The sequence below is a fragment of the Arachis duranensis genome, chromosome 3 (genome assembly GCF_000817695.3).
Source record: "Arachis duranensis cultivar V14167 chromosome 3, aradu.V14167.gnm2.J7QH, whole genome shotgun sequence".
Lineage (NCBI taxonomy): Eukaryota > Viridiplantae > Streptophyta > Magnoliopsida > Fabales > Fabaceae > Arachis > Arachis duranensis.
This window is the reverse complement of record NC_029774.3, coordinates 126,600,196-126,626,269: the sequence shown is the minus strand read 5'-3', so window position 1 is coordinate 126,626,269 and position 26,074 is coordinate 126,600,196. Positions and strand designations below refer to the sequence as shown.

The 26,074-nt window shown below is 40.0% G+C and overlaps 2 protein-coding genes across 2 annotated transcripts; both read right to left on the bottom strand.

Annotated features, from left to right (window-relative positions):
* Positions 1 to 1,508: 1,508 nt before the first annotated feature.
* Positions 1,509 to 3,016, bottom strand: LOC127745600 (uncharacterized). The gene is made up of 3 exons (XM_052258528.1): positions 2,777 to 3,016; positions 1,872 to 2,716; positions 1,509 to 1,785 (listed from the first exon to the last, which is right to left on the bottom strand). The coding sequence occupies exons 1-3, from the start codon at positions 3,014 to 3,016 to the stop codon at positions 1,509 to 1,511; spliced, it is 1,362 nt and encodes a 453-aa protein (XP_052114488.1).
* Positions 3,017 to 3,238: 222 nt separating this feature from the next.
* On the bottom strand, positions 3,239 to 4,132 carry LOC127745599 (uncharacterized). Its single transcript, XM_052258527.1, has 2 exons — positions 3,852 to 4,132; positions 3,239 to 3,776 (listed from the first exon to the last, which is right to left on the bottom strand). Exons 1-2 carry the CDS (start codon positions 4,130 to 4,132, stop codon positions 3,239 to 3,241), a joined length of 819 nt encoding a protein of 272 aa, XP_052114487.1.
* Positions 4,133 to 26,074: the final 21,942 nt, after the last annotated feature.

The following is a 26,074-nucleotide window of genomic DNA, read 5'->3' as shown; positions in this document are numbered from 1 at the left end:
TGTGACTGTATATGTTTACATATGTTAAATTAGGAATTTATTTGGGAATTTAGTGTTAGATAAAATATAGGACAAAAAACCCTAATAAGCCAAGACAAGTTGCAAATTATCTAAATAAGCCAAAGTGAAATTCGTTTCATCAATGAGCCAAGTCCTATCTTTATATAATTCGAACCAGCATGGTTTAAAATACTCTTCTTAATAAATTGAACCAGGTTAATTCGAATTAGGCTGACGAAACTTTGCATGTAATTCGAACCTACCTGGTTCGAACTTCAATCCAACGTAATTCGAACAAGCTTGGTTCGAACTATAGCCAAGTTTGCAACGTATGTAATTCGAACCAACCTGGTTCGAATTACCCTTAGCATGGCTCCTTCATAATTCGAACCGACCTGGTTCGAATTACTAGTGATTCGGCTATATAATGAGTTCGAATCACCCTCATTCGAACCGTTCTTCCTTTCCCCTACCCCACCAAATCTCAGAGAAAACGAGCCAGATTCTCTCCGACGAAGACCTGAACGGAATACTCTACTGATGGGGGACGATCCGGCACGGTTATATCGCCTAGACGGAGTTGCTCATATAGCCGGGATCATCAACGACGAGGTTAGTACGGAAATATTTTTTATGCTAGCGGTATATGTGACTTAGTGGTTTTGATGCTAGCGGTATATGTGTCTCTTGGGGATTACTTCGTTGGTGTACCCGCCCATGACCAGCCTCAGCAGGAGGGTACCCCTTGGGTTATTCCGGGATCACAGTGGTCAGATTTCCTTGGCTCAAATACGCTTGATGCGGACTTCGGGGGTCCACAGTTTCTAGCGGACATTACCGCCATCATGCAGGAGGACGTGCCGGCCCAAAGGCGTGGTGAGACCTCAGGCACTAAGATACCCTTAGACGTTGATCTGAACGAGCCTCCTATGGAATCTGTTGGTGATCATTTTGGTTTGGGAGGCACCCCACCATCCGCCTACGCTGCTGCATCAGAGTCTGTTGCCGGGCCGTCTGCGGCAGCCTCCCATTTTACGCCACCTGCACAGCCTGGCCCTGATAAGGACGCAGATGATATCGAGGATGAGGAGCCGTTTATCCGCAGGGGTCAGCGGGCACGGGTACCCCGTCGTTGCGGTACGGGCTCGCATCTGTTTAGATGAGTCATATATCATGTATTTTGTTCCGTAGGGTTTATTCATGTATCACAGACATTGTACTTTTGTTGTTATTTTAGAGCGGTTTTCCTTTGTTGTTTGTTCATCGAATTGTACTTTGAAAACGGGTGTTTACCGGATTTATCAGTGACTATATATAATCATTGCATCATATAACAGTCTAATATGTACATTTATTTATTAAATTTTGAATTTAGGGTACTTGTAGCAAGACTCAAAGTGATACACAACATATTCATTACTTAACGGAGCATGCTGAATACATTAAAGTAAAAAAATCATTGGCATAAAACTTAACTAAAATAAGTACTACCGCTAAGAACATGGCTACTAATGGCCCCCAGTGTGAGACGATCCACTCAACTGTGGGCAACTCCGATGTGTGTGTCCGAGTTGGCGACATAGGCCACATCTCTTTGAACGGTTTGGATCTGCCTCGTCCATATTTGTTCGTATCCTGGTGGACCTCGGACGACCCTCTCTCGCACGCCTCTTGTCAGGGTCCGGTATCACAGTGGGCCCGTCGTATGGTGGCCAGAAACCCTCTGGAATCGGAGGGATGAATCTCATCCGATACACACTGAATACCGAACTAATCCTATACACGCTGTGAACAAAAGTGGTCCAGTTTACCCGTGGTAGGCACAACATGCAAGTGCGTGCGGACATGGGAAATGAAGCGCCTGGAAGTACCCGCAGTCACATGTCCGAGCGACAAGCGATACTCTGTAGCTACCCAATGAGAAGGAACCAATCGGAGTGGTTTCGGCAGCGGTGAACTCGGAATTATCCCTGTCATACAAAGTCACCGTGAAGCACCTCGCTGTCTTCAAGTTGGCCTCAATACACTTGGCCAAGTGCTGACTGAATTGTTGTCCGGTTCCCATCTGGGCCTCAGCCTCTCTCCCCTTGCGAACAAAAAGTTCCGCAAGCCTTCCATATGTTGCCTTTACCAGCGAGGATACAGGTAGGTTTCTGACACCCTTCAGGATTGAGTTCACACACTCGGAGATATTCGTCGTCATGTGACCGAATCTCCAACCCTCGTCACAATGTTGAGTCCACAAGGAATAATCAATCCGGTTTGCCCACTCACACATCGTCGGGTCTTCAGACCGCAGAATATCAAACCAGTAATCAAACTCAACCTCGGTCTTGGCATACGCCGCATTCACAATAAGCCTCCGTGCGTCTTTGCCCTTGAAGGTAAGGGCAAAGTTGGCAGCTACGTGTCGAATGCAGAATGCACGGTATGCAGATGGAGGTAACCAACCTCCGTCAAGAGCCTCAAGCGCAGCCTTGATGCCATTATGCCTGTCCGATATAACCAGCAAACCCGGCTGCGGTGTCACGTGCAGACGAAGGTGGGAGAGAAAGAATGCCCAAGACTCAGCATTCTCACCCTCTACTAGTGTGAATGCAACAGGTAGAATGTTGGAGTTCCCGTTCTGTGCAATTGCGATGAGCAACGTTCTCCCGTACTTGCCATACAGATGGGTGCCGTCAATGCTGACTAGCGGCTTGCAATGACGGAATGCCTCGATGCACAGTGGAAACGTTCAGAAAAATCTGTGAAAATAAGCTTGAGACTCGTCTACCTGTCCTCCAACTCGAACGGGGCTAGTCCTTAGGACTGCAACAGTACCAGGCATCGTCAATTGGACTCCCAACACCCACCTGGGCAGCTCGTTGTATGACTCATTCCAGTCACCGTAGATGAGGGCAACAGCCTTCTGCTTTGCCATCCAGACCCTCCTGTAAGTCGGCCTAAACCCAAAGTGTGCTGTCATGGCATTCAGGAGCACCTTGATGCTGACGGATGCATCCGCTCTAACCATTGGCATAATGAACTCAGATATCACATGGTAATCCAAACTCCTGTGGTCACTCGAGATGGAGGTGGCAAGACAAGTATGAGGTCTATTGTATCGTTTGACCTCCCAAATGCCCTTGCGCTACCGGAGACTCAATCGAATCAACCATGTGCACCCATTCCCAAACTCAGAACACTTGCCCACATACCGGCGATAATCAGACTCGACTATCTTGTACTGTACCCCTCATCGGATGCTGTAAGTCTTCACACTTAACAGGGCCTGATCTTTATCCTGAAATTGCTGACCAACCTGGAACTCTGTCAGACCAGCAGTCCCTTCCGCATCTCTAGCTCCGAATCCAACAGAGTGCCCAGAAACCCCCTCTTGCCTCATGGCATCCAAGTCCAAAGATGAAAAATGAGGTGGATACTGCTGTGTGCCAGAGCTAGAACCACCTACCGCCAATGCAGGCTCACTCGCTCCAATATCATCGCCGTTGTCATCGTCAATCATATCCGGCTCGACGTCATCCTCCTCTGCATCACCCAACAATCCGTCTCCAACGCCAACTGGTGCAACGCCCAGTAAAGCGTCTGGCAGATTCTCCCTTGAACCAACCTCATCGCCTACGCTGCCATTGAGATCAACAGCAAAAGACGGGGAGCCGACAGGTTGGACCACTGGCTGGTACACAGGGACGGAGGAAGAACCAAGGGCAGGCCGAGAATTAGAACTGGCTGCCGTGGCTAAAGTGGTGGTATTCCGGTTCGAACCCCCTGAGCTGGATACCACATCAACCAGCTTTGCCAACAACTCTGGTGTCCTCACCTCCGGAAACTACCGCCGACAAAGATACATTACTTGCAAGTCCTCATCACCACTGATCATGAAACAATCATACTTCACGGTATCCTGGAGGACCGTCACTGGAATGCGATAGTAAAACTTCTTAACCCGCTTCGCACCTTCCTGACCAAGTTTCATCAGCACAGATCTAACAAGGTCATCATAGCTCGTCGAAGGACTCACGACAATACAGAGAGGATCCTTATCTGTGAATTTCACACCGGAACAAGTTTTCCTCTTAATGGATCCTCTGTGGTGAACCAAAACAACAAAACTCTCCTCACTAGCCATCTTGCACCCTCTAATGAGAGCAACTCATGTTTACAACCATATATATACTGCTCTGTCTCCCACTAATTCGAACCAGCCTTCATCGAATTAGGGATTTTGTAATTCGAACCAGCCTGGTTCGAATTACTTGATGCAGCTTCTCTCTCTCTAATTTGAACTAGCTTGGTTCGAATTACGTGCGTTGCTAGTTCGAACCTACCTGGTTCGATTTACTTTGTTCGCCTTCCTTGTAATTCGAACTGCTCTGGTTCGAATTATTCATGGATGCAGTTCGAACCTGGCTGGTTCGATTTATATAAATATATGGGTTGGCTCATTACTGAAACAATTTTGGTTTTGACTTATATTCGTAAATCTGGCCTGCCATTGGAGGATTCTGGTTTTTTGCCCGAATAATAATTTAAAATTTAAATATAATATTGTAAAAATTATTTTTACCAATTTATGTAAAATAACTAATTATAGTAAAGATTGTACATAAACCTTAATTAACTTAAACCCAAAGTATTTATAAAAATCAATTTAATCATTTTCTAGTAAATTAATCTCTAAGAGCTCAAACTAATAAAATAAATCATGATTTATTCATAATAGAGATTTCTTAAATTTAATTATATAACACTTCCATTACTGAATTCTAATTTGAAATTATATAAAATAACCAATTATAAAAATTTACACACAAATATTAATTAACTTAAACTCCAAATATTAATAAAACTAATTTAATTACTCTTAATTGATTAATTTCTAAAAATAAAGAGTTCATATTACGACGAATTGGAGCTCGGTGGTATAGTGAGGGTTGCGTGAAGTTATGCGATGATGGCTAATGTACGATGATGAATGGTGGGCTATGGTAGTGGGTTATGACTCACTAGTAAAGAGAGAAAAGATAATGAATAGTGGGTTATGGTGGTGGGTTATGGGTCGCTAGAGGGATGGAAAAGAAATGAGTAGAAAGTTTACGTTAGAGTTCTGATTTTTTTTTTAAGTGTAAAAAAATATTATATGTTAAATTTTTTAGCAAAAATTGAATGGAATAAAAACTAATATATTTTTAAATTTATGCTTTCCATAAATAATATTTATTAAATTATTTAAATATTGAAAAATTATTTCTTAATAAAACAATTGATGTAATGGTTATAAATCGTTCTTTAAAATAGTCAAAGAGAACGATTTTATTTTGTTGCTATAACATAGTGAAAAATTGAACTTCGACAGCAATATTGTAAAAACTGTTCTTTAAGATCATCTAATAGAACAATTTTAAAGTGTTACAATATTGGCAACGGTTTTTATACGTATCCTTTGTACAAATATTTAAACAACAATAAAAAACCGTTGCCTAAAAATAAATCATTGTAATGATTATAAAACTGTTCTTTAAAATAGTCAAAGAAAACGGTTTTATTTTGTTGGTATAACGAAGTAAAAAATTGAACTTTTTTAGCAACAGTTTAAAAAACCATTCTCTAAAACATCTAAGAGAACGATTTTAAGATATTACAAATTTTGGCATTGCTAAAACCCATATTTGTGGTAGTAATTCAAGATTACTTTATATAACTAGAAGTACGATGAAGGAATAAAATCTTAAAATCGCATAAAAGAGAATTACAAAACACAAAGTATTTATACTCAAATTAATTTTACTTTTTATTTTTAAAATATCATTTTTATATTTTTAAATCTTTTTTGGACAGTATAAAATTATTTTATTAAAACAGTTATTTCGATTCTTATAAAGAATTTAAATATATTTTTAAATTTTAAAAAATTTAAATATTCGTAGACTAGTCAGGATTAATATGTCATTTTTTTTAAATTTTAAAAAATTGCATCTTTTAACTATGTAAAGGGTTGCGGGTTTACAAGTATATGTATATATGTAAAACTCTAGAAATTTGGTATTATTGTTTTTTACTCATATAACCTCAACCATAAGACAGTAGTTCAATTGGTTTTTTTAATTGACAATTTGATTGATTAATGTAAAAAGTAATTATTTTATTTTATTATGTGTCAATATATCTAATTAAATATCTATGTAAAATATATTGAAATTGACAAAGTATAAAAAATATTTTTTCTTAAAATATATAGCTGAGGTTTTAGGGATGTGTTTACATGCCATAATACATGCCAAATTATATACACATAGTAATGTTTATCAGTAGAATTTTTTCCTTGAACTAAAATAAAACAGCGGTTTACGTAAAGAAAAAATACGAGAAGTCAATAAATTTAGTGTATAAGGTATATAATACGAGTAAAATTAAAATTATATTAAATAATAATTAAATTAATTAATTTTAATCATTTTTAATTTAAAATTCAAAATAAATAAAAATTTGTAACAGTTACGTATACCGTAAAAACGGTTTCTCTCTTTTCAATGTGATGTAACTTCTTTCTCACTCGGTCTCCTTTTGTCTCATCGGTGTCGTGCCGTCATCGATAGTAGCCGCCGTCGTCCATAACTTTGGCAAACGCTGTCGTGCACACCGCGAACGTCAAACAACACCGTCGCGCAATTTGCATCATTCGCATAATCCCGCAGCGCGCCAGTTGTGTAGTCCCTCTCCCGTAGTCGGCCCAACACCGTCCAGCCGACGCCGCTAATAAATGGTGCAGAGAATGAATAGCTTTTCTTCAAAGTAGCAGGGCACAAACTTACGATGGTTGAAGGTAATGCCACATACATAAAACCAATCAACACAAACACCATTGTCATGATACCCGGTCAGACCACAAATGTTCTTCTAAAACCCAACCTCGAGACCAAAAAATTCTTACTTACAGCCTCTCCTTTTATGGATGCCCCCATCCCCGTTGACAACAGAACCGTCATTGCCACGTTACATAACCAAGGTATTTTAGTTTTTAAATTTGATTAATACTATGGAGCAGATTCACAACCTCGCCTAGCCGAAGTTGTCGTTGTGCGGCTGCTCTATCCCTGGATCTCCTCCCTTATCTTTATGTGTCGCCGTCGACTTTATCCACCCCACAAATGTGTTGAATGTTCAATTCACTAAGTATGTAGATGGTTATTTTAATTATTAATTAGATGGTTATTTTATTCGATTCAATTTACGTATATACAATTAACAAATGTTGGATGGTCATTTCACTAGGTAGTTAGATGGTTATTTTAATAATTACGTGGATGGTTGTTTGATGACGATTCAGCAATGGTGATGGAAGAGGGGGCTACAAGGGTGAGCTAAGCCTCAAAGTGGTCCCTGAAGTTACACTCGTGCTTCATAGTAGTCCCTAAACTTATTAATTACCCAAATTGGTACCTGAAGTTAAACGCCGGGACTCAGTATTGTCCTTCCGGCACATTTCCTCCAGGTGGCGTGATCGGAAAGCTGATGTGGCTAATTTGGTGACATGCGGGCAAGGCTAAAACGACGTAGTTTTGATGGTGGCGCGTAAATGGCCGAAACGACGTCGTTTCACTTCAAAAGTTGGTTTTGAAGACTCCCCCATCAAACGTTAACGTAACGCATTCTCTTCCCTCCTTCAAAATACAACACAAACCCCTCCTCCCCTTCACTCATCAATGGCGGTGGGTGGATTGTGGTAACTGTTGCGATTTCTATGGAGCACGACTACTATATAGGATCGGATATCGTCATCTGCCTCAAACAAAGACTGTATCGAAGGCTTGTCTCTCTGAAAAAGGTAAGGAAAAAAGAAAAAATATAATGTGATATAAGGAATGCTCTGTTTTTTGTTAAGATTGTTAGTTTAATCTCTTCAGTAGTTAGAAACGATTTTTTAGAGTGTTATCTGTGGGTATGCATGTTTGTGTTTCGCAATATTTAGCTAGGGTTTGATCGCAACTAGTTTTCTGAGTGGTTAGGCTAATGAAAGTGTTGACTGTATGAGGACTGTTTGTCATGGAGAAATGCTATTTCTTATCTTTTATGCTTTGCTGCATTTACAGTTAATGTGGTTTCCAACTTGTTAATATGGTTGAAGATGATGATGTTGATCATGAAATTTTGTTTTTAAATTGCAGATGGGAGATCCTTAGATTACCATCATATTTCACCATGGAGGGTTATTCGTCAGAGAGCGTGATGGAACTGTGAATTACAGTGGTGGACAGATATCTGAGTTGCCGAGAGTTGACGTAGACACGGTGGATGTATTTTTTCTCCGAGACTACTATAAGACACTTGGGTATGACAATGTGACTCACTGTTGGTGGCTGGTGCCTAATAGGCCATTGCAAAGTAATCTTAGAGCTTTGACACATGACAAAGAGCTCATGGAGATGTGTTATGCTGCTCAGACCAACAAGGGAATTGTCCATGTGTATTATGAACATGGGATCTCTGAACCTGTGTTTGATGAGAAAACAGGACTACCATCATCCAAAGGCAAGGAGTTAATAGTGCTACCAGACCCTATTCCACATACATACCCCAGCATCAATGTCACAGCCAATACAATTTCCACCACATCACCACCAATTCCAACCTCAGAACCAATAAACACCGCAATTCCTACTCCAACAACAATCCCCCCAACTATGCCTACTGGTAAAGGTATTTCAGGACCAAAGCATAAGAGTCACACTACTGCATCTTCTGTTAGTCATTCCAAATCACCACCCAAAAAAATGGCAGCACCCACAGCTACTGCTCCCACTGTTAAGTCCACCCTACCACAAAAAATAATGGCCAAACCCACAGTTGCTACTACTTCTAAGCCCAACCCACGAACAAAAAGAATGGGCCAGTCCACTGCTGCTCCTACTACCAAGCCCCACCCACCACCAAAGTCAACAGCCCAGCCCACTTCAAAACCTGTAATAAGATCAGCATCACAAAAATCAAGGAGGTCTGATATACCAAAGAAAGGCCATCAAAAAGTAAAGAATGCAGCATTACATGCTAGGAGGCCTTTAACAAGATCAACTGCAACTGGAACTTTTGGAAGAGCATCTGTTAAGGGAAAGGATCCTGAGACTGTGTTTGTTAGCTTGTCTAGTGAGGAAGAATCTTCAGACTCCCATGACAGTTATGACAGTGTAGAGGACGAACCATATATGCCTGCTACTGTTGATGTCTCTAGTGAGGAAGAAGAAGTGGTTGGGAAGAGATCAATTGGAAAGAAGAGTGATGCTAAAAAGAGGGCTACAACAGATAATAAAGAAGTTAATGAGATGGTTGAGGATGATGAGATTGTGTGTGCAGAGTCAGGGTCTGAAGATGATGAATTCTTCTTTGGCCCGATTCCTAAGGTGTGTGAAACGGGAGCATATTATGATGCTCAAGATAAAGCTTATGATGAATCTGATGGTGGAGAGTCTTGGCACTCTGAGAAAATGAAGACTCCACCAAACTCTGAGGATGAGTTAGAGGAGGTTGAGTCAGATGAGGTGTTTCCGGTATTTAGGGAAGGAGGAAGGTTTGGTGAGCTTAAACTAAAGGTTGGGATGAAATTTAATTCGAAGATGGAATTCAAGGAAGCTGTTCGTGAGTACTGTATCCAGGAGGGAAGGCGGATCTGGTGGAAGAAGAATGACAATTTAAGGATGAGGGCTGTTTGTAAGGGAGAGGAGTGTGGCTGGGTAGTATATGCTTCCAGGGACAGTGAGGGTAACTGCTGGCAGATCAAGACATTTATGGACGATCACACTTGTCCTAGAGAGACTAAGAACAGGCTAGCTAACAGGAAGTGGATGGGTTGCAAACTGGTTAGGAAATTAAGAAAATATCCCAACCTTAGACATTGTGAAGCTGCCCAGTACTTTAAGAGCAAGTGCGACTTGGACCTCAACAAGTCTTCACTAACAAGGGCTCTAGGGGATGCTAAGGTCATAGTTTATGGAGATACTGCTTCCCAGTATGGTATGGTTAGGTATTACGGGTTGACATTACTGAAAACTAATCCTGGCTCCACTGTTAGTGTTGGTGTTACACCTCATCCCAATCCTGATGAAGATCCAACTTTTGATAGGATGTATATTTGCCTTGATGGGTGTAAAAGAGGGTTTAAGGCTGGCTGTAGACCGCTTATAGGGTTGGATGGAGCATTTCTAAAAACAAAATATGGTGGTCAAATCCTCTTTGCAATTGGTCAAGACGCAAACAATCACATTTACGTGATTGCTTATGCAATAGTGCCCATCAAAAACACGGATAATTGGCGATGGTTTCTGGAATTGCTGCACCAAGACTTGGGTGACTACAAGCAACATGGTTGGTGTTTTATTTCAGACATGCAAAAGGTATGCATATCTATTGATAGTTATCCTAAATAATAGTAGTGATTCTTAGATATACCTGCTGCTAAGTAGTGAATAATAGTAGTATAAATTGAATAATTGTTGTGTAAATTAAATAATTGTTGAATTGAATATCTGCTGGTGTATAAACACAAATCTATTTACTCGGATTGAGTCATTGTTGTATGCTGCATAAATAATTGTTTAATTGAATAATTGTTGTGTAAATTAAATAATTGTTGAATTGAATACCTGCTGGTTTATGAACACAAATCTGTTTGTTCAGATTGAGTCATTGTTGTATGCTGCATAGTTGATGGTTGAATAATAGTAGTATAAATTGAATAATTGTTGTGTAAATTAAATAATTGTTGAATTGAATATCTGCTGGTGTATAAACACATATCTGTTTACTCAGATTGAGTCATTGTTGTATGCTGCATAAATAATTGTTTAATTGAATAATTGTTGTGTAAATTAAATAATTGTTGAATTGAATACCTGCTGGTTTATAAACACAAATCTGTTTATTCAGATTGAGTCATTGTTGTATGCTGTATAGTTGATGGTTGCAGTATAAGGGGTAGTATCTGTGTACTCAGCTAAGCTAAGGACCAAGTTGATGTCACTTACACAACTTGAGGGACCAGTACGAGTTCATTAAAATAACATTAGGGACCTTTTTGAGGCTCGATTTGAAACTTTGTGACTGGCTTGTTGGATTTGTAGGGTCTAATTCATGCAGTTCAAGATGTGTTCCCAAATGTCCATCACAGATTCTGTGTATGGCATTTATGGAGGAACTTCAACAAACAGTGGAAGGATAATCAGCTTAGAGGTTTACTTTGGGAGTGTGCAAGGTCTACGACTCAAGAGGAATTTGTCGAAGGGATGAAAAAATTGGAAAGGCTAAATAAGGATGCTTGGACTTATCTATGCAAATGGCCAAAGAATTCATGGAGCAGGGCATTCTTCAGCATTGCACCTAAAATGGACAACATCTGCAATAATGCATGTGAGGTTTTCAACTCACGGATCAAAGAACCTAGAGCCAAGCCTATTATCACACTGTTGGAGGAGGTCAGGATGTACATCATGAGATCTATAGCCAGAAACAAGGTGAAGTTGAGGAACAATGACGGGATTCTACCTCCAATACAGATAAGTAGGTTGGAAAAGATAAGAAAGGAATAAAAAAAATGGGTTCCCATGTGGTCTGGTGATGCAGATTACGAAATATTTGAAGTTCATGGGTGGCCTACAAATATGGTTGTGGACTTAGGCAAGAGATCATGCACCTGTGGTTTTTGGCAACCAAGTGGTATGGTTTTTTTATGCATATTTTTTAGTTTTTTTTATTTTTGATTTCCAGTTCGAATTTTGTTTATGTATGGCTGTGATGTTCTTTGTAGGGATGCCATGTGTGCATGCATGTGCCGCTTTGGCCAGGGCTGGTAGAAGGCCAGATGAATTCTGTCATAACTGGTTGACCATGGAAGCATACAACAACACCTGGCTTCCATATAAATCCAATTCCTGGCCAGACACTATGGGAGAAATCACCTTATAATAGACCTCAAGCACCAAAGTTCAAGAAGAAGCCAGGGCCAATCAAGAAGAAAAGAAGAAAGGATGCTGATGAGGAGCCAAGTAAAGGCAAAAAGCAGAAGACCTCAATGAAAAGAGTTCATAAAAAAGGACATTGTCGCTATTGTGGTGAATCTGGTCACACAAAGAGGAACTGTCATAAGAGGGCCGTTGATGAAGAATCAGTTGTTGTGGCGGCTGCTACTGCTGCTAATTCTGATGCTAATGGAGGTGAGGTCAACAATTCTGCTCCAACTGCTGCTGTAAATGGTGGTGATGCCCCAGTTGTGTCACAGGATCAGATTGAGATTCAGCTTGATCTTAGTCAGCATATTATGTCAGAAACTGACGACTCGCAACAGGTCGGTAATATTACTTACCCATATATATATATATAAATGTATTATGCGCATACATTAATTTTTCTTAGTCACATTAAATTTTTGGTGTTTCATACATAGGTGCAACCACCTCCTGTTCGGCCATCCAAACTGCCTCCTAAGAGAAAGTTGTCCACACCCACTGCTACCACCCAACCAACCAGCACCCCATCTGCAAGCACTCCATCTCCTCCATCTGCAAGCATTCCATCTGCAAGTACTCTCCCAACAAGCAGTCAGCCTGCAAGCACTGAAACAGCAATGAATCTACCAGCAATGCGATTTGTGCCTAATCCGGGATTTAAGCCACCCAGAACCAAGAATTACTGACTTAGTTTTTTATATTTAGCGACAATATGGTGTCTTTATTTGTCTGTTTTGCTGAAGTAATGTACTGTATATGCTTTCTTGCTTACAATTCTAGTGTTGGAGATTGAAAACTTATGACACTTATGTTTTGAAAACTCTGATATAGTTGGTGACTATTATTCTGGCTTTATAATGCCTTATTTTGGTGACTATTGTTCTGGCTTTATAATGCCTTATTTTGGATGTAATCACTACAATATGAATTATGAATTATGACTTTCTTGAAGATATCTGTGTCAGATTTTTGGTTTTATTTTGCACTTTCATATGCAATTAAGTTGCATTCCAAACACTGTCAACTCCTATTTTATTGACAACAATTATATTTTGGATGAATAAATTGTTAGTTCATCTTGTTTCTCCAAATTCTAACATATGCAAGCACACTAGTTTCAATCACTTTAATCACTTTAATTTTCATTTCTTTCAAACAAACTGACAGGTACAACTACAGCAACAACATGCATAATTCATTTGTTTCTTCCCAGATACAATTGTCCAAACTGCCTATCAAACTTTATGACAAGAATAGCTACTATAACCAGCAGCATAAATACAAAAACCAAAACTCCACCCACTTTTAGAATCCTAACTTCAGACTCTAATCTTCCAAGTTTCCAAGCAAACTTCATCTTCCATTCTTCATTGTCAATTGAAGGGCTTGCTCTACCATCACATGTGATCACATCTTCTTCAAGAATTTTATCCATTCACATAAACAAACCACACCACTTCTTGCCTACAGTCTGCACCAAGCTAAAAGAATCAACCAAATTTATATCCAAAATTACAGCAAACCACAACAACAACAACCACTTACATTGTAGTTTGGGCAACCCACGAAGGGTCTCCCTGGATTAGAATCCGTCATTGACCATCGCAGTACTGGTCTCAAACTGCATCTACACCATTCTGGCAAACGCAAATCCCTGTTCCTGTTCATTCTTCTCATGATGGAGCCAAACGATTGTGGGTTGTTCGAGCTTCCAGCAGCATTGCTCGCACTAGCCATTGTCGTTTGGGTATCAAGATGCTGCAGAGATACGAAGGGAAGAGACCAGAAGAGAAGAGAAGGGCACTGGAGGTTGATCTTCAGATTTGGAAATTAGGGATTTTAAACTTCGAATTAGGGACCAAATTGAGTCAATAAAATTCGTTCATCCACCTCAGCTAGCCGTTATGATTGCCCGCGTGTCACCAAATTAGCCACATCAGCTTTCCGATCACGCCACCTGGAGAAAATGTGCCGGAAGGACAATACTGAGTCCCGGCGTTTAACTTCAGATACCAATTTGGGTAATTAATAAGTTTAGGGACTACTATGAAGCACGAGTGTAACTTCAGGGACTACTATGAAGCACGAGTGTAACTTCAGGGACCACTCTGAGGCTTAGCTCCTACAAGGGTAGATAATGATGGTTGATGAAAAAGTTTCTAACGCCGGAGAGGTAGGATGATTGATGAGAGTGGGAATGGCAGATGGCTTAGGAGGGAAGAGGATATTTGGGTGAATTTTTTTGATAAATTATAGTTAAAATGGTTAATTTTTTAAAATAATTTCTTGGATTTTTTTTTGTATTGAGCTAAATTCAAAATCCATTGTACACATTGTTAAGATTTTTCATGGTCTTCTTATTAGAATTCGTACGTAAAATATATAAAAACTCTATAAGTCAACGCGATTTATATAAATATGGAAGAGGACAATGATATAACCAAATCTCAAATATTGTATTTGTATAATTTAGAGTATATGTTTCGTGAAGTATAAATAATTTTCAATAATTTTTTATTTTTTAAAAAAAATTTTTGTTTGTTTATTTAGGTCATTGTGAATTTTTTGTTTTATTTAATAAAATTTAAAGTTATTTAATTTAATTATCATAATTAGTTTATTGAGCTAAATCTAGATAAAAAGTATTTTTAAAATTTAAAAATAAAAATAGAAAATTATAGTTACTAAAAACTTATAAGACAATATTATACTCTTTAGTGTTAAAAAATAATTATAAATTGTTAATGAAAAATATTGCCCATCTTACTTTAGGCAATTTACACAAATAAAATGGTTGAAGGAAAACATAATGCAAATATAACATTGGCAAACTCCAGACGTAAATACAACAAAAACAATTGCATGTAATCCGCGACATTTTGTAGCGGAACCCAGATGCACGTAATCCGTTATACTCTCTCACAGATTACGTTGAGAGCATGCATAACATAAACCACTACACCCTTTAGCGGTTTATGACCAATTTTTTTGAGAGCATAATCCGCTACAACCTGTAGTGGATTATGAGGAGAGTGGCTTATTATATAAACCGCGTGAAGCTGTAGCAGAATTCATTTGAGGAAATTTGGAAAGAAAGTTAGAGAGAGAAAGTAGAGATATGGGAGAGAAAATTCTTGAGCATTGAAAGAATGGAGGATGAACGGCGGTTATGTTGTACCGGCTCGACGGCATTGCTCACGTAGCCGAAACCACCAATGAAGAGGTAAGTGTCTTTATTTTCTTTCAATATTTTAATAACTGTATATGTTATTAAATATTAAGGAAGTAATTTATTAATTAGAAAGATAGAGACTTGGTTTAGTTTTGTTTGAAAATCAAAATTTGAAATTTAAACTTTTACTTTTAACATTTAAAAATAAAGGTAGAGAAGTTAGATTTTTAGTTGTGGATGGTAAATTAGTAATTTTAAAACCCAAGTAGCTTAAGAATAGAAACATAAGCTATAGTTTGGTGATGTCATTGTTAGAAATTAAGTCGATGTTCTTTATTTCTGAATATGCAGCCAATCCGATGTGTGTATAGCGTCCGTAGGCAACAGAATATGCCGTTACATGATAGGACCATACCTTACTTGGAGAGGGCTGGGTTGTACCACCTGGCTAGGCTGAACGCGCATTGGTTCTGGTTAGATGAGCCTCTGGTCAGCGCATTTATCGAGAGGTGGTGGCTTGAGACCCACACTTTCTATATGCCATTCAGAGAGTGTACTATCACGCTCCAGGATGTGGCATACCAGCTGAGGATGCCCGTGGATGGGCAGGCTGTTTCCGGGTGCATGACTGACTTCCACCTGCACATCGAGGGGGCCAGACCGGCATGGGAGTGGTTCGAGTACTTATTTGGTGAGCTTCCGCCGTTGGATAAGAGAAAGTTATACACAGTCCACTTCACATGGTTCCATGAGCAGTTCAGGGTGTTACCAGCTGATGCTTCAGAGGAGACCGTGCGCATATATGCATGTGCATATATTATGATGCTTCTGTCGACACAGCTGTTCATGGACAAGAGTGCTAATCGGGTCCACCTTCGCTGGTTGCCTTTTGTGGCGAGACTTGACGACATGGGCAGCTATAGTTGGGGAACCACTGCGTTGGCGTGGCTGTACCGATGCATGTGTAGGGTGGCGAACAGAAACATCACCAACTTGGCTGGACCCCTATAGTTGCTATAGTCATGGATCTTTTGGCGGTTTCCCCACTAAAGCCGCAGGGTTTTGACGCTCTCTCTTTTCCATTGGCATCCGGGTATAATTTAATTCACGTATTCTTTCAAGTTCATAACGTTCTATATATGAAATTACATACTTATGTGCTATTTCTGCAACTCATATGGGCCACATATTTGCCCACTTCTGATGGGAAGGAACAACGGATTATTCAGTATTGTCTGGCATTGGATCGACTGACACATCGAGATGTAAGTAATTTGTTTTTGTTTTCATTATTTTATTAGTTCTTCCCCCACTTATATGTATAAATTGGTACAATGCTGACTTGCCTCCTGATAGAAGATTGTGTGGAAGCCTTATGGTTCTCTGGATGTACTGGCAGTCATCCATCGAAAGATACTGACTGAGGAGCACAGCCGGTTATGGCGGGCCGTCACCAGTCTGATATACTTTGTAGTGATTGAGTGTCATCAGTTAGACAGGGTCTTCCCATAGCTAGGGAGCGTACAGCATCTGCTTGAGCCAGCCCTGAACATTGAGTATCTTCATAGTAAGGACGACAGGGGTGGAGATAGATGGTTCCCCACTTACTATAGGACATGGCATCAGTATTGGGACGAGCGAGTTTGCTCTGTGTTGAGTATCCAGAGAGTGGCTGATCTCGGTCCATCCGCTGAGTACTTGGACTGGTGGCACCGTGTTGCACATAGGATTCTGTCACCAGGATTGCTTTTGCCGACCCCAGGCCGACCCAGGTTCCGGACGATGCTATACTCAGAGGATCGTCGCAGGCGCCGACTAGAGTTCCAGCGTCGGATATGCCCGATAACAGATGTGTGGAGCAGAGACGACGCATTGGTACACGTGCCACTGATCGCGAGTGGCGCTGGCTCGACGACATGATGCAGGAGGAGCAGGTTGGTGGTGATGACGGAGGCCGGATAGATCATCACCTTCGTCGATCTAGTGCTAGACGACGGGCTGCTCGTGCTGGATGAGCACCTCTAGTCCACCATGATGACGAGGCTGGATCGTCCCGTGGACACCCTACTGACACTTGGTGTGGAATTTATAACCCACACTTACTAACCGGTAAGTGCACCGAGTCGTACCAAGTAATACCTTACGTGAGTAAGGGTCGATCCCACGAGGATTGATGGATTAAGCAACAATAGTATTTGATAAGATTAGTTAGGCAAGCAGAAAAGAGTGTTTTGGTATTCAAAGAGCATTAAACACAGACAAATAAATAAGTTGGGAATAATATAACGAGAAGATAGTTAAGGTTTCAGAGTTATCTATTTTTCCGAATTAAATTTTTTTATTACTAACTAATTTATTCATTAACTGCCAATTCCTTGGTCAGTTAATTCCAATTAGAGGGTAAAAATCAATTTTCAGTTTATATGCCACAAAAATTCTAATTACCCAAAAATAAGGGGATTATATGTCACGTATCCCATTAAATCCAAGTAATTAAAATTTAGGATAATATGTTTTCAAGCTGTTGTTCATGTAAAGAGCTTTTCTAAGTTTTACAAGAACTCAATTAGAACATGGGTCATACTTCCGTTCCACCCATATTCATAAAATAAAGAGCGAAAACAATTATTGAAATATAAATCAAAGCATGTAATAAATTAGAAAGATCAAACGAATTAATCCATTACAAATAGACAGAGCTCCTAACCTTAACAATGGAAGATTAGTCGCTCATGGTTCAGAGAAGAAAAATAAGGGTTCTCGTAACAAATTGGTAAAAAATGGTGCCTGTCTAAATGTACCGAGTTTCTATTTATTACTAATCCTAATAGGTTTTAAAATCAAAATTAAAAATAATATCTTTTCCTCAAAGATAATATTTTAATTTAAATTCGAATTAATTAACAGATTTTCAGTTGATGGTTGGGGACCACTTGCTTTGTCCATTCTACAGCTTCTAATCTGTGTTTTCTGGGCTGGAAAGTGGGTCAAAACAGCCCAAAATTCGTAACCAGCGTCATTTGTAATTTTGCAGATCGCGCATGTGACACGTCCGTGTCGTCCACGCGCTCGCGTCATTTATGCATATTCCAGTTCACGCCTTCGCGTCAGACACGTGATCGCGTCATTGCAATTTCTCCATTCCGCGCGGTCGCGTGAGCCATGCGTCCGCGTCGGTCTTCGCTGGGCATCTCTTTGGTTTCTTCTTCTTTTCTGCAGAAACTTCATCAAATCCATCCGAATGCTATCTAAAATAAATAAAATTGCACAAAACTCAAAATAGCATCCATAGTGGCTAAAATATAATTAATTCTCAATTAAACTCAACAATTTAGATGCAAATTCACTAGGAAAAGATAGATAAGATGCTCACGCATCACAACACCAAACTTAAACTGTTGCTTGTCCTCAAGCAACCAAAACTAATATAGGTTTAGGATGTGAATTTGCATGAGAATGAGAGTTCGATTAAGCTCGTGTCTCTTTTTATAGTGGGGTTTATAACTGTAATCCTGAATAGGTTTGGCATCTCACTCTCCTTTGAATCAAAAATGTTATTGTTATTCGGAATTAGAATCCGGATAATATTATGAATTCTCTGATCTTTACATTTCAGTTTAATCCTTGAACACAGTAACATTTACTTTAATTTATTTTTCTTTGGTGCTTTGCACCTTGAGTCTAGCCGTGACTTTAAATGTTTTGTCTCAAGCTTTACTTAACACAGAAACACCATAAGCACTTAACTGGGAAACTCTCTTTGAGTTCTAGTTTTTCTTTTAATTACTCCCAGACAGTGGTGCTCAAAGCCTTTGGCATACTCTGTTAAATGTAATTGATCTCAACTCTAGGTGTTCTGTCTCAAGGATTACTTGACACAATCACACCACAAGCATATGACTAGGGAAACAACTCTTTGAGCTTTTAATCATGTCTGACCTCCCTAGTCATTGATGCTCAGAGCCTTGGACCTTGTTTTTATTTTTTTATTTTTTTTCGCTGTTTCTTTTGCTTCAAGGATTAAATTTTTGTTTATTTCAGAGAAGTCATAATAATTCTCTAAATTCCTATTCCTTATACATCAACATCCCTTGATTCAAATTCAAATATGCACTGTTCATATCATGCATTTAAAAATCACAGAAAATACCACCACATTTAAGTAAATAAGACTATTCTTATAATTAAACTCAATTTCTCATACAATATATCACTTTTTTTCTTTTCTTTTTAGATTCAAGTTCAGTGAGTGGTACATGAAATATCTTTTCAGCATTAAAGAAATTTTAAAAAAAATCCTAGGATTCTAACTAATAAAAGATCATGCAACAGACAAAGTAAAATAGCAGAAAATCGGAACATAACATAGAAAAAGAAAGGAGGAATAAAAACGAAAGGAACTCAACCACCTTAGTTATCCTAGCGGTCGCTTTATTCTTCAGGTTGTGCTCCTTCGTGAAGATGATTCGCCTCTCTTTTGTGCCAGAAAACCAATAAGCGCAGCGTCAACACCAAACTTAAAGGTTTGCTTGTCCTCAAGTAAAGAAGAACTTTCCAAAATGACGCGGAAACGTCAGGCACGCGATCGCGTGCCCTGGATTTTATGCTATTCGCGCGAAGCCAGCAGCGTGCCCGCGCGACTTTCTGTTCGCATGGCTTGGGATGCCTATTTTCATACGACGCGATCGCGTCGTTCACGCTAACGCGTGGATGGCCGTTTGTGCAATCGACGCGATCGCATCGGTCACGCGTCCGCGTGACCAATTCCGTGCGTTTAGCACAACTCTTGCCCCAAGCCAGCACAAGTCTCTGCCCAAACACTCTTTTACGTCGATTTTGCAGGTCACGCGTCCGCGTCAGTGACGCGGCCGCATGGATGGCGAAAAATCACAAGCGACGCGAACGCGTGGGGCACGCGATCGCGTGGGCTTCTTTGTGCAAAAGGCTCCATTCTCGCGCCACTCCCGCGCAACTCTCTCTCAAATTTATTTTTCATACACATCCATCTGACGCGAACGCGTCAGCGACGCTTTCGCGTCGTGTGTGCGTTTTTTTTTTTTTTTGAAATATAGCTTGAGGTGTTCGGTTCCTGGGAGAACATAGCTGCATGATTAGAAAATTAGTAAGAACTCAATAAAAATAAAATAACTAAGAGAAATTACTACGAAAAATAGTGAAGGATACGAAATTATTGGGTTGCCTCCCGACAAGCGCTTCTTTAACGTCACTAGCTTGACGTTCAGTTCTGCTAGTTCAGCAGATGAGTGGACCTCTGGCGGTCAATCTCGCCTCCAAGATAGTGCTTCAACCTCTGGCCATTCATGGTAAATTTTCTGTCAAAATTTTCTTCTTGTATTTCCACATGACCATATGGTGAGGCTCTGGTAACCACAAACGGCCCTGACCACCGGGATTTCATCTTCCCGGGAAAGAATTTGAGCCTTGAATTATATAGAAGCACTCTTTGTCCTGGCTCAAAGACTCTGATGGCGATCTTTTTGTCATGCAGTAACTTGGTTCTTTCCTTATAGAGCTTGGCATTCTCATAGGCTGAATATCTGAATTCATCAAGCTCATTCAACTGAAGCATCCGCTTAATTCCTGCAGCTTCTGAATCAAGATTCAGATACCTAACTGCCCAATAAGCCTTGTGCTCCAACTCAACTAGCAAGTGACAGGATTTGCCATAGACTAACTGATAGGGCGACATGCCAATTGGAGTCTTGTATGCTGGCCGGTATGCCAGAGAACATCATCAAGCTTCCTAGACCAGTCCTTTCTTGAAACACTGACGGTATTCTCCAGAATCCTCTTAAGCTCCCTGTTAGAAACTTCAACCTGTCCACTTGTATGAGGGTGATTGGGGGTTGCCACTTTATGACATACTCCATATCTATGCAGAAGAGAGTCTAGCTGTCTGTTACAGAAGTGACTTCCTCCATCACTAATGAGTGTCCTTGGGACGCCAAACCGGCTAAAGATATACCTCTGAAGAAAGCCCATTACCACCTTGGCATCATTGGTGGGCAAAGCCACAACTTTCACCCATTTGGACACATAGTCCACTGCCACTAGGATATAGTTGTTTGAATGTGAGGGTGGAAAAGGTTCCATGAAATCAATACCCCACACATCAAACAACTCAACCTCAAGAAGTCCCTGCTGTGGCATTTCATGGTTGGCAGGGAGATTTGCAACTTTTTCACATCTGCCACAGTGCTTTACAAATGCTCTAGAGTCCCTGAAGAGAGTCGGCCAGTAAAACCCGCTCTGAAGGACTTTTGTAGCTGTCCTCTCACCACCAAAGTGGCCTCCATAATCAGACCCATGACAGTGCCAAAGAATCTGCTGCTTTTCCTCATCTGGGACACATCTCCGGATTATGCCATCTGAGCACCTTTTAAAAAGGTATGGTTCTTCCCAAATGTAGTACTTTGCATCAGTCAATAGCTTCTTCACTTGTTGCCTACTGTACTCTCTTGGGATAAAATTCATGGCTTTGTAATTTGCAATGTCTGCAAACCATGGTGCCTGCTGAATGAGGAACAATTGTTCATCTGGAAATGTCTCAGTCACAGCTGTGGGTGGTTGTTCTCCTGCTTCAGGCTCAATTCTGGAAAGATGGTCAGCTACTTGATTTTTTGACCCTTTCCTGTCTTTTATCTCAATATCAAACTCCTGAAGGAGTAACACCCATCTGATTAATCTGGGTTTAGAATCCTGTTTGGTTAGAAGGTACTTCAACGCAGCATGGTTAGTATAAACAATAACCTTAGAACCAAGTAAATAGGACCTAAACTTATCAACAGCATACACAACAGCTAATAATTCCTTTTTTGTAGTTGTGTAATTCTTTTGAGCATCATTTAACACATGACTGGTATAATAGATGACATGTACAAGCTTGTCATGCCTCTGTCCTAAAACGGCTCCTATAGCAAAGTCACTAGCATCACACATTAATTCAAATGGTAAATCCCAGTCAGGGGGAGCTATAGTGGGAGCAGAGGTAAGGTTTGCCTTCAGAGTTTCAAAAGCATGCAGACAATTAGAATTAAAGACAAAAGGAACATCAACAACCAACAAGTTGCTCAATGGTTTAGCAATTTTAGAAAAATCCTTTATAAATCTTCTATAAAATCCTGCATGACCCAAGAAACTCCTAATTGCCTTAACATTAGTTGGTGGTGGTAATTTTTCAATTACCTCCACCTTTGCTCTATCAACCTCAATCCCCTTACTTGAAATCCGGTGTCCAAGAACAATGCCTTCTGTAACCATAAAATGACATTTTTCCCAATTTAAAACAAGGTTTGATTCTTGACACCGTTTCAAGACAAGAGATAAATGTTTAAGGCAGGATTCAAAAGAATTACCAAAAACAGAAAAGTCATCCATAAATATCTCAATAAACTTTTCAACCATATCAGAAAAAATTGAAAGCATACACCTCTGAAAAGTTGCTGGAGCATTGCAAAGTCCAAATGACATTCTCCTGTAGGCAAATACTCCAAAGGGGCATGTGAATGCTGTCTTCTCTTGATCTTGAGGGTCCACTGCAATTTGATTATACCCAGAATATCCATCTAGAAAACAATAAAAGGCATGACCAGCTAACCTCTCAAGCATCTGATCAATGAAAGGGAGGGAAAATGATCCTTCCTTGTAGCAGTGTTGAGCCTCCTGTAATCTATGCACATTCTCCATCCTGTGATTGTTCTTGTAGGAATAAGCTCATTCTTTTCATTCTTGATCACTGTCATCCCGCCTTTTTTGGGAACTACCTGCACAGAACTTACCCAAGGACTGTCAGAAATAGGGTAAATAATACCCGCTTCCCATAGTTTCATTACCTCTTTTTGGACCACCTCTTTTATAGTTGGATTGAGTCTCCTTTGTGGTTGTACAATTGGTTTGGCATCATCTTCAAGAAGAATCTTGTGCATACACTTAGTTGGACTAATCCCCTTCAAGTCACTAATGGTCCACCCAAGAGCTGTTTTATGACTCTTGAGCACTGAAACAAGCGCCTCTTCCTCTTCAGGTTTCAGAGAAGAGCTAATAATCACTGGATATGAATCATTTCCACCCAAGAATACATATTTCAGGGAAGGAGGTAAGGGTTTGAGCTCAAGCTTGGGGGCTTCCTCCTCCTTGCTTGGCGTGTTCATCAGCTTCTTTTGGGGTGGTGAATCATCAACTTCAACTAATTCATACTCAGAAATAGGATCCAGAACATCATCAAGTACATCAGATTCCAGTACTTCTTGAACAAGTGGTTTGATAACATATATTTTCATGCACCCCTCAGAATCATTAGGGTGCTTGAGAGCTTCAAAAACATTCAGGACCACCTGTTCTTCATTGACCCTCAGGGTTAATTCACCCTTTTGCACATCAATCAGAGCTCTACCTGTAGATAAAAAGGGTCTACCAAGTATAATAGAGGGTTTTACCTCCTCTTCCATGTCTAATATAACAAAGTCAACAGGGAAGATAAATGGTCCTACTTTAACAAGTAAATCTTCAACCACACCCACAGGTAATTTAATAGAAAGATCAGCAAGTTGAAGAGAAATACGAGTAGGTTTTACCTCCTCAATTTGAAGCTTTTTCATCACTAAAAGTGGCATGAGGTTGATGCTAGCTCCAAGATCACATAAAGCTCTCTGAATGCCGACTTCTCCAATGGTGCAAGGAATGACAAAGCTTCCTGGGTCTGGCATTTTCTCAGGAAGGGTGTGTTGAATAATTGCACTGCATTCCTTAGTTAATACCACGGTTTCTTGCTCCTTCCAATCCCTCTTGTGGATCAACAATTCTTTCATAAATTTGGCATAGAGAGGCATTTGCTCCAGAGCCTCTGCAAAAGGGATGTTGATCTGCAGCTTCTTGAAGACATCTAAAAATTTAGAGAATTGCTTTTCCTTGGACGCTTTCTGAAGCCTCTGAGGATATGGCATTTTTGGCTTATATTCAGGAGCCTTTGGTAAGGCGGGATAGTTGTCAAAAGAGTCAGGAAACGGGTTGTCTGCACGCTTAGGAGGGGCGTGTTCTACCTCTTCCTTCTTCTCCTCTCGAGCTTCTCCTTCAACTGGATCTTCATTGACCTTGGTCTCAGAACCAGCTACCTTACCACTTCTCAATTGAATGGCCTTGCAATCTTCTCTTGGGTTCACCACTGTATCACCAGGGAATGTATTTGGAGACCTTTCAGGTAATTGCTTGCTCATTTGACCCATTTGCACCTCCAGGTTTCTAATGGAGGCCCTGGTTTCTTGCATGAAACTCATCATCATTTCCCATTTAGAATCTTCTTGGGATTTAGAATTTGCCTGCTGAGGTGGTTGTTGTTGCTGAGACTGAAATTGGCGGTTATTATAGTTGTTCTGTTGAAATCCGCCTTGAGGATTATTGTTGAAGTTTTTAGGTCTCTGAGGTTGATCTCTCCACCCAAAATTTGGGTGATTCCTCCACCCCTGATTGTATATCTTAGAATATGGATCACTGTTGGGATTTTTAGGACCACTCCCCATGTAATTCACCTGTTCAGAAGAAGATTGAGCATAATCATAATTATCATTTTGCATAAAATTACTTGCCATGTCATAAGAGACTTCCTATGTTGGATTTTGGTTGTTGATAGCTGAGACTTGCATGCCACCCATCTGTTGAGTAAGTAGATTTATTTGCTGAGACATCAGCTTGTTCTGAGCAAGAAGAGCATTAACAGCTTCTACTTCCAACACGCCTCTCTTCTGAGGGGTCTCAGAGTTCACAGGATTCCTGTTAGATGAGTATAAATATTGGTTGCTTGTAACCAATTCAATTAGCTCAATAGTCTCCTCTGGTGTCTTCTTCTTGTGCAATGAACCGCCTGCAGAAGTGTCTAGGCTCATCTTGGACATCTCACCCAAGTCTTCATAAAAGATATCCAGTTGGGTCCATTTGGAGAACATGTCTGGAGGGCATTGCCTAGTCAGTAGCTTGTATCTCTCCCAAGCTTCATACAGAGAAGGTCTGAACCTCCAACCTAAGCTTAGTCAGCTTCTTAGGTGGAAAAAATTTTGTGAGAAACTCAGTAACAACCTTGTCCCAAGTATCCAAACTCTCCTTTGGTTGGGAATCTAGCCATAGCTTTGCTTTATCTCTCAGAGCAAACGAAAAAAGCATGAGTCTGTACACCTCTGGATTCACTCCATTTGTCTTCACAGTATCACATATCTGCAGAAAATCATATATGAACTGATTTGGATCTTCATGAGGAAGTCCGTGATACTGGCAATTTTGTTGCACCAAGGTGACCAATTGTGGCTTCAACTCAAAGTTGTTTGCATTTATAGGAGGCACCACAATATTTTTTCCATAAAGATCTGCAGTAGGGGCAGAATAAGAGCCAAGTACTCTCCTCTGTTGATCATCCCCATTCCGATTTACCACATTGGCATTAGCATTATTATTTGCCGTAGTGGATTCTGCAGCCTTGCAAAGTCTTGCTTGTTGTAAACGCCGCCTGAAAGTCCTTTCAGGTTCAGGATCAAAGCCTAAGAGATGTTCTTTGTCTCTGTTCTTGCGCATAAACAAACAGAACACAAGAAAGAATGGGAATCTCTACGTCAGAGTGTAGAGAATTCCCAGTGAGGTAACCTGTGTAAAGAGATAAAAATATTGAATAAAATAAATAGAAGAATAATAAATAGGTAACACCAAATTTAATTTCAGAAATTAAGAGAAATATTGGTCCTATTTATTTATTTAAAAAAATTTTTTTTTTGAAGGTTAAAAATAGAAATAAAATATAAAAAAATAACGGAAAGAAACAGAATGAAAATAAAAAAAATAAAAATAAAAAGAAAAATAAAAAAATGGACGCAGGTTTTAAAAACAAAATTCAAACGTTAAATGA

Coding starts and splice junctions, on each gene's coding strand:
- LOC127745600 (XM_052258528.1), bottom strand. CDS start 3,016: ATGGTTAGAGCGGATGCATCCGTCAGCATCAAGGTGCTCCTGAATGCC. Junction 2,717..2,776: donor CCGTTCGAGTTGGAGGACAG/GTAGACGAGTCT, acceptor CTGTGCATCGAG/GCATTCCGTCATTGCAAGCC. Junction 1,786..1,871: donor GCTCGGACATGTGACTGCGG/GTACTTCCAGGC, acceptor TTTTGTTCACAG/CGTGTATAGGATTAGTTCGG.
- LOC127745599 (XM_052258527.1), bottom strand. CDS start 4,132: ATGGCTAGTGAGGAGAGTTTTGTTGTTTTGGTTCACCACAGAGGATCC. Junction 3,777..3,851: donor GATGAGGACTTGCAAGTAAT/GTATCTTTGTCG, acceptor TGTGGTATCCAG/CTCAGGGGGTTCGAACCGGA.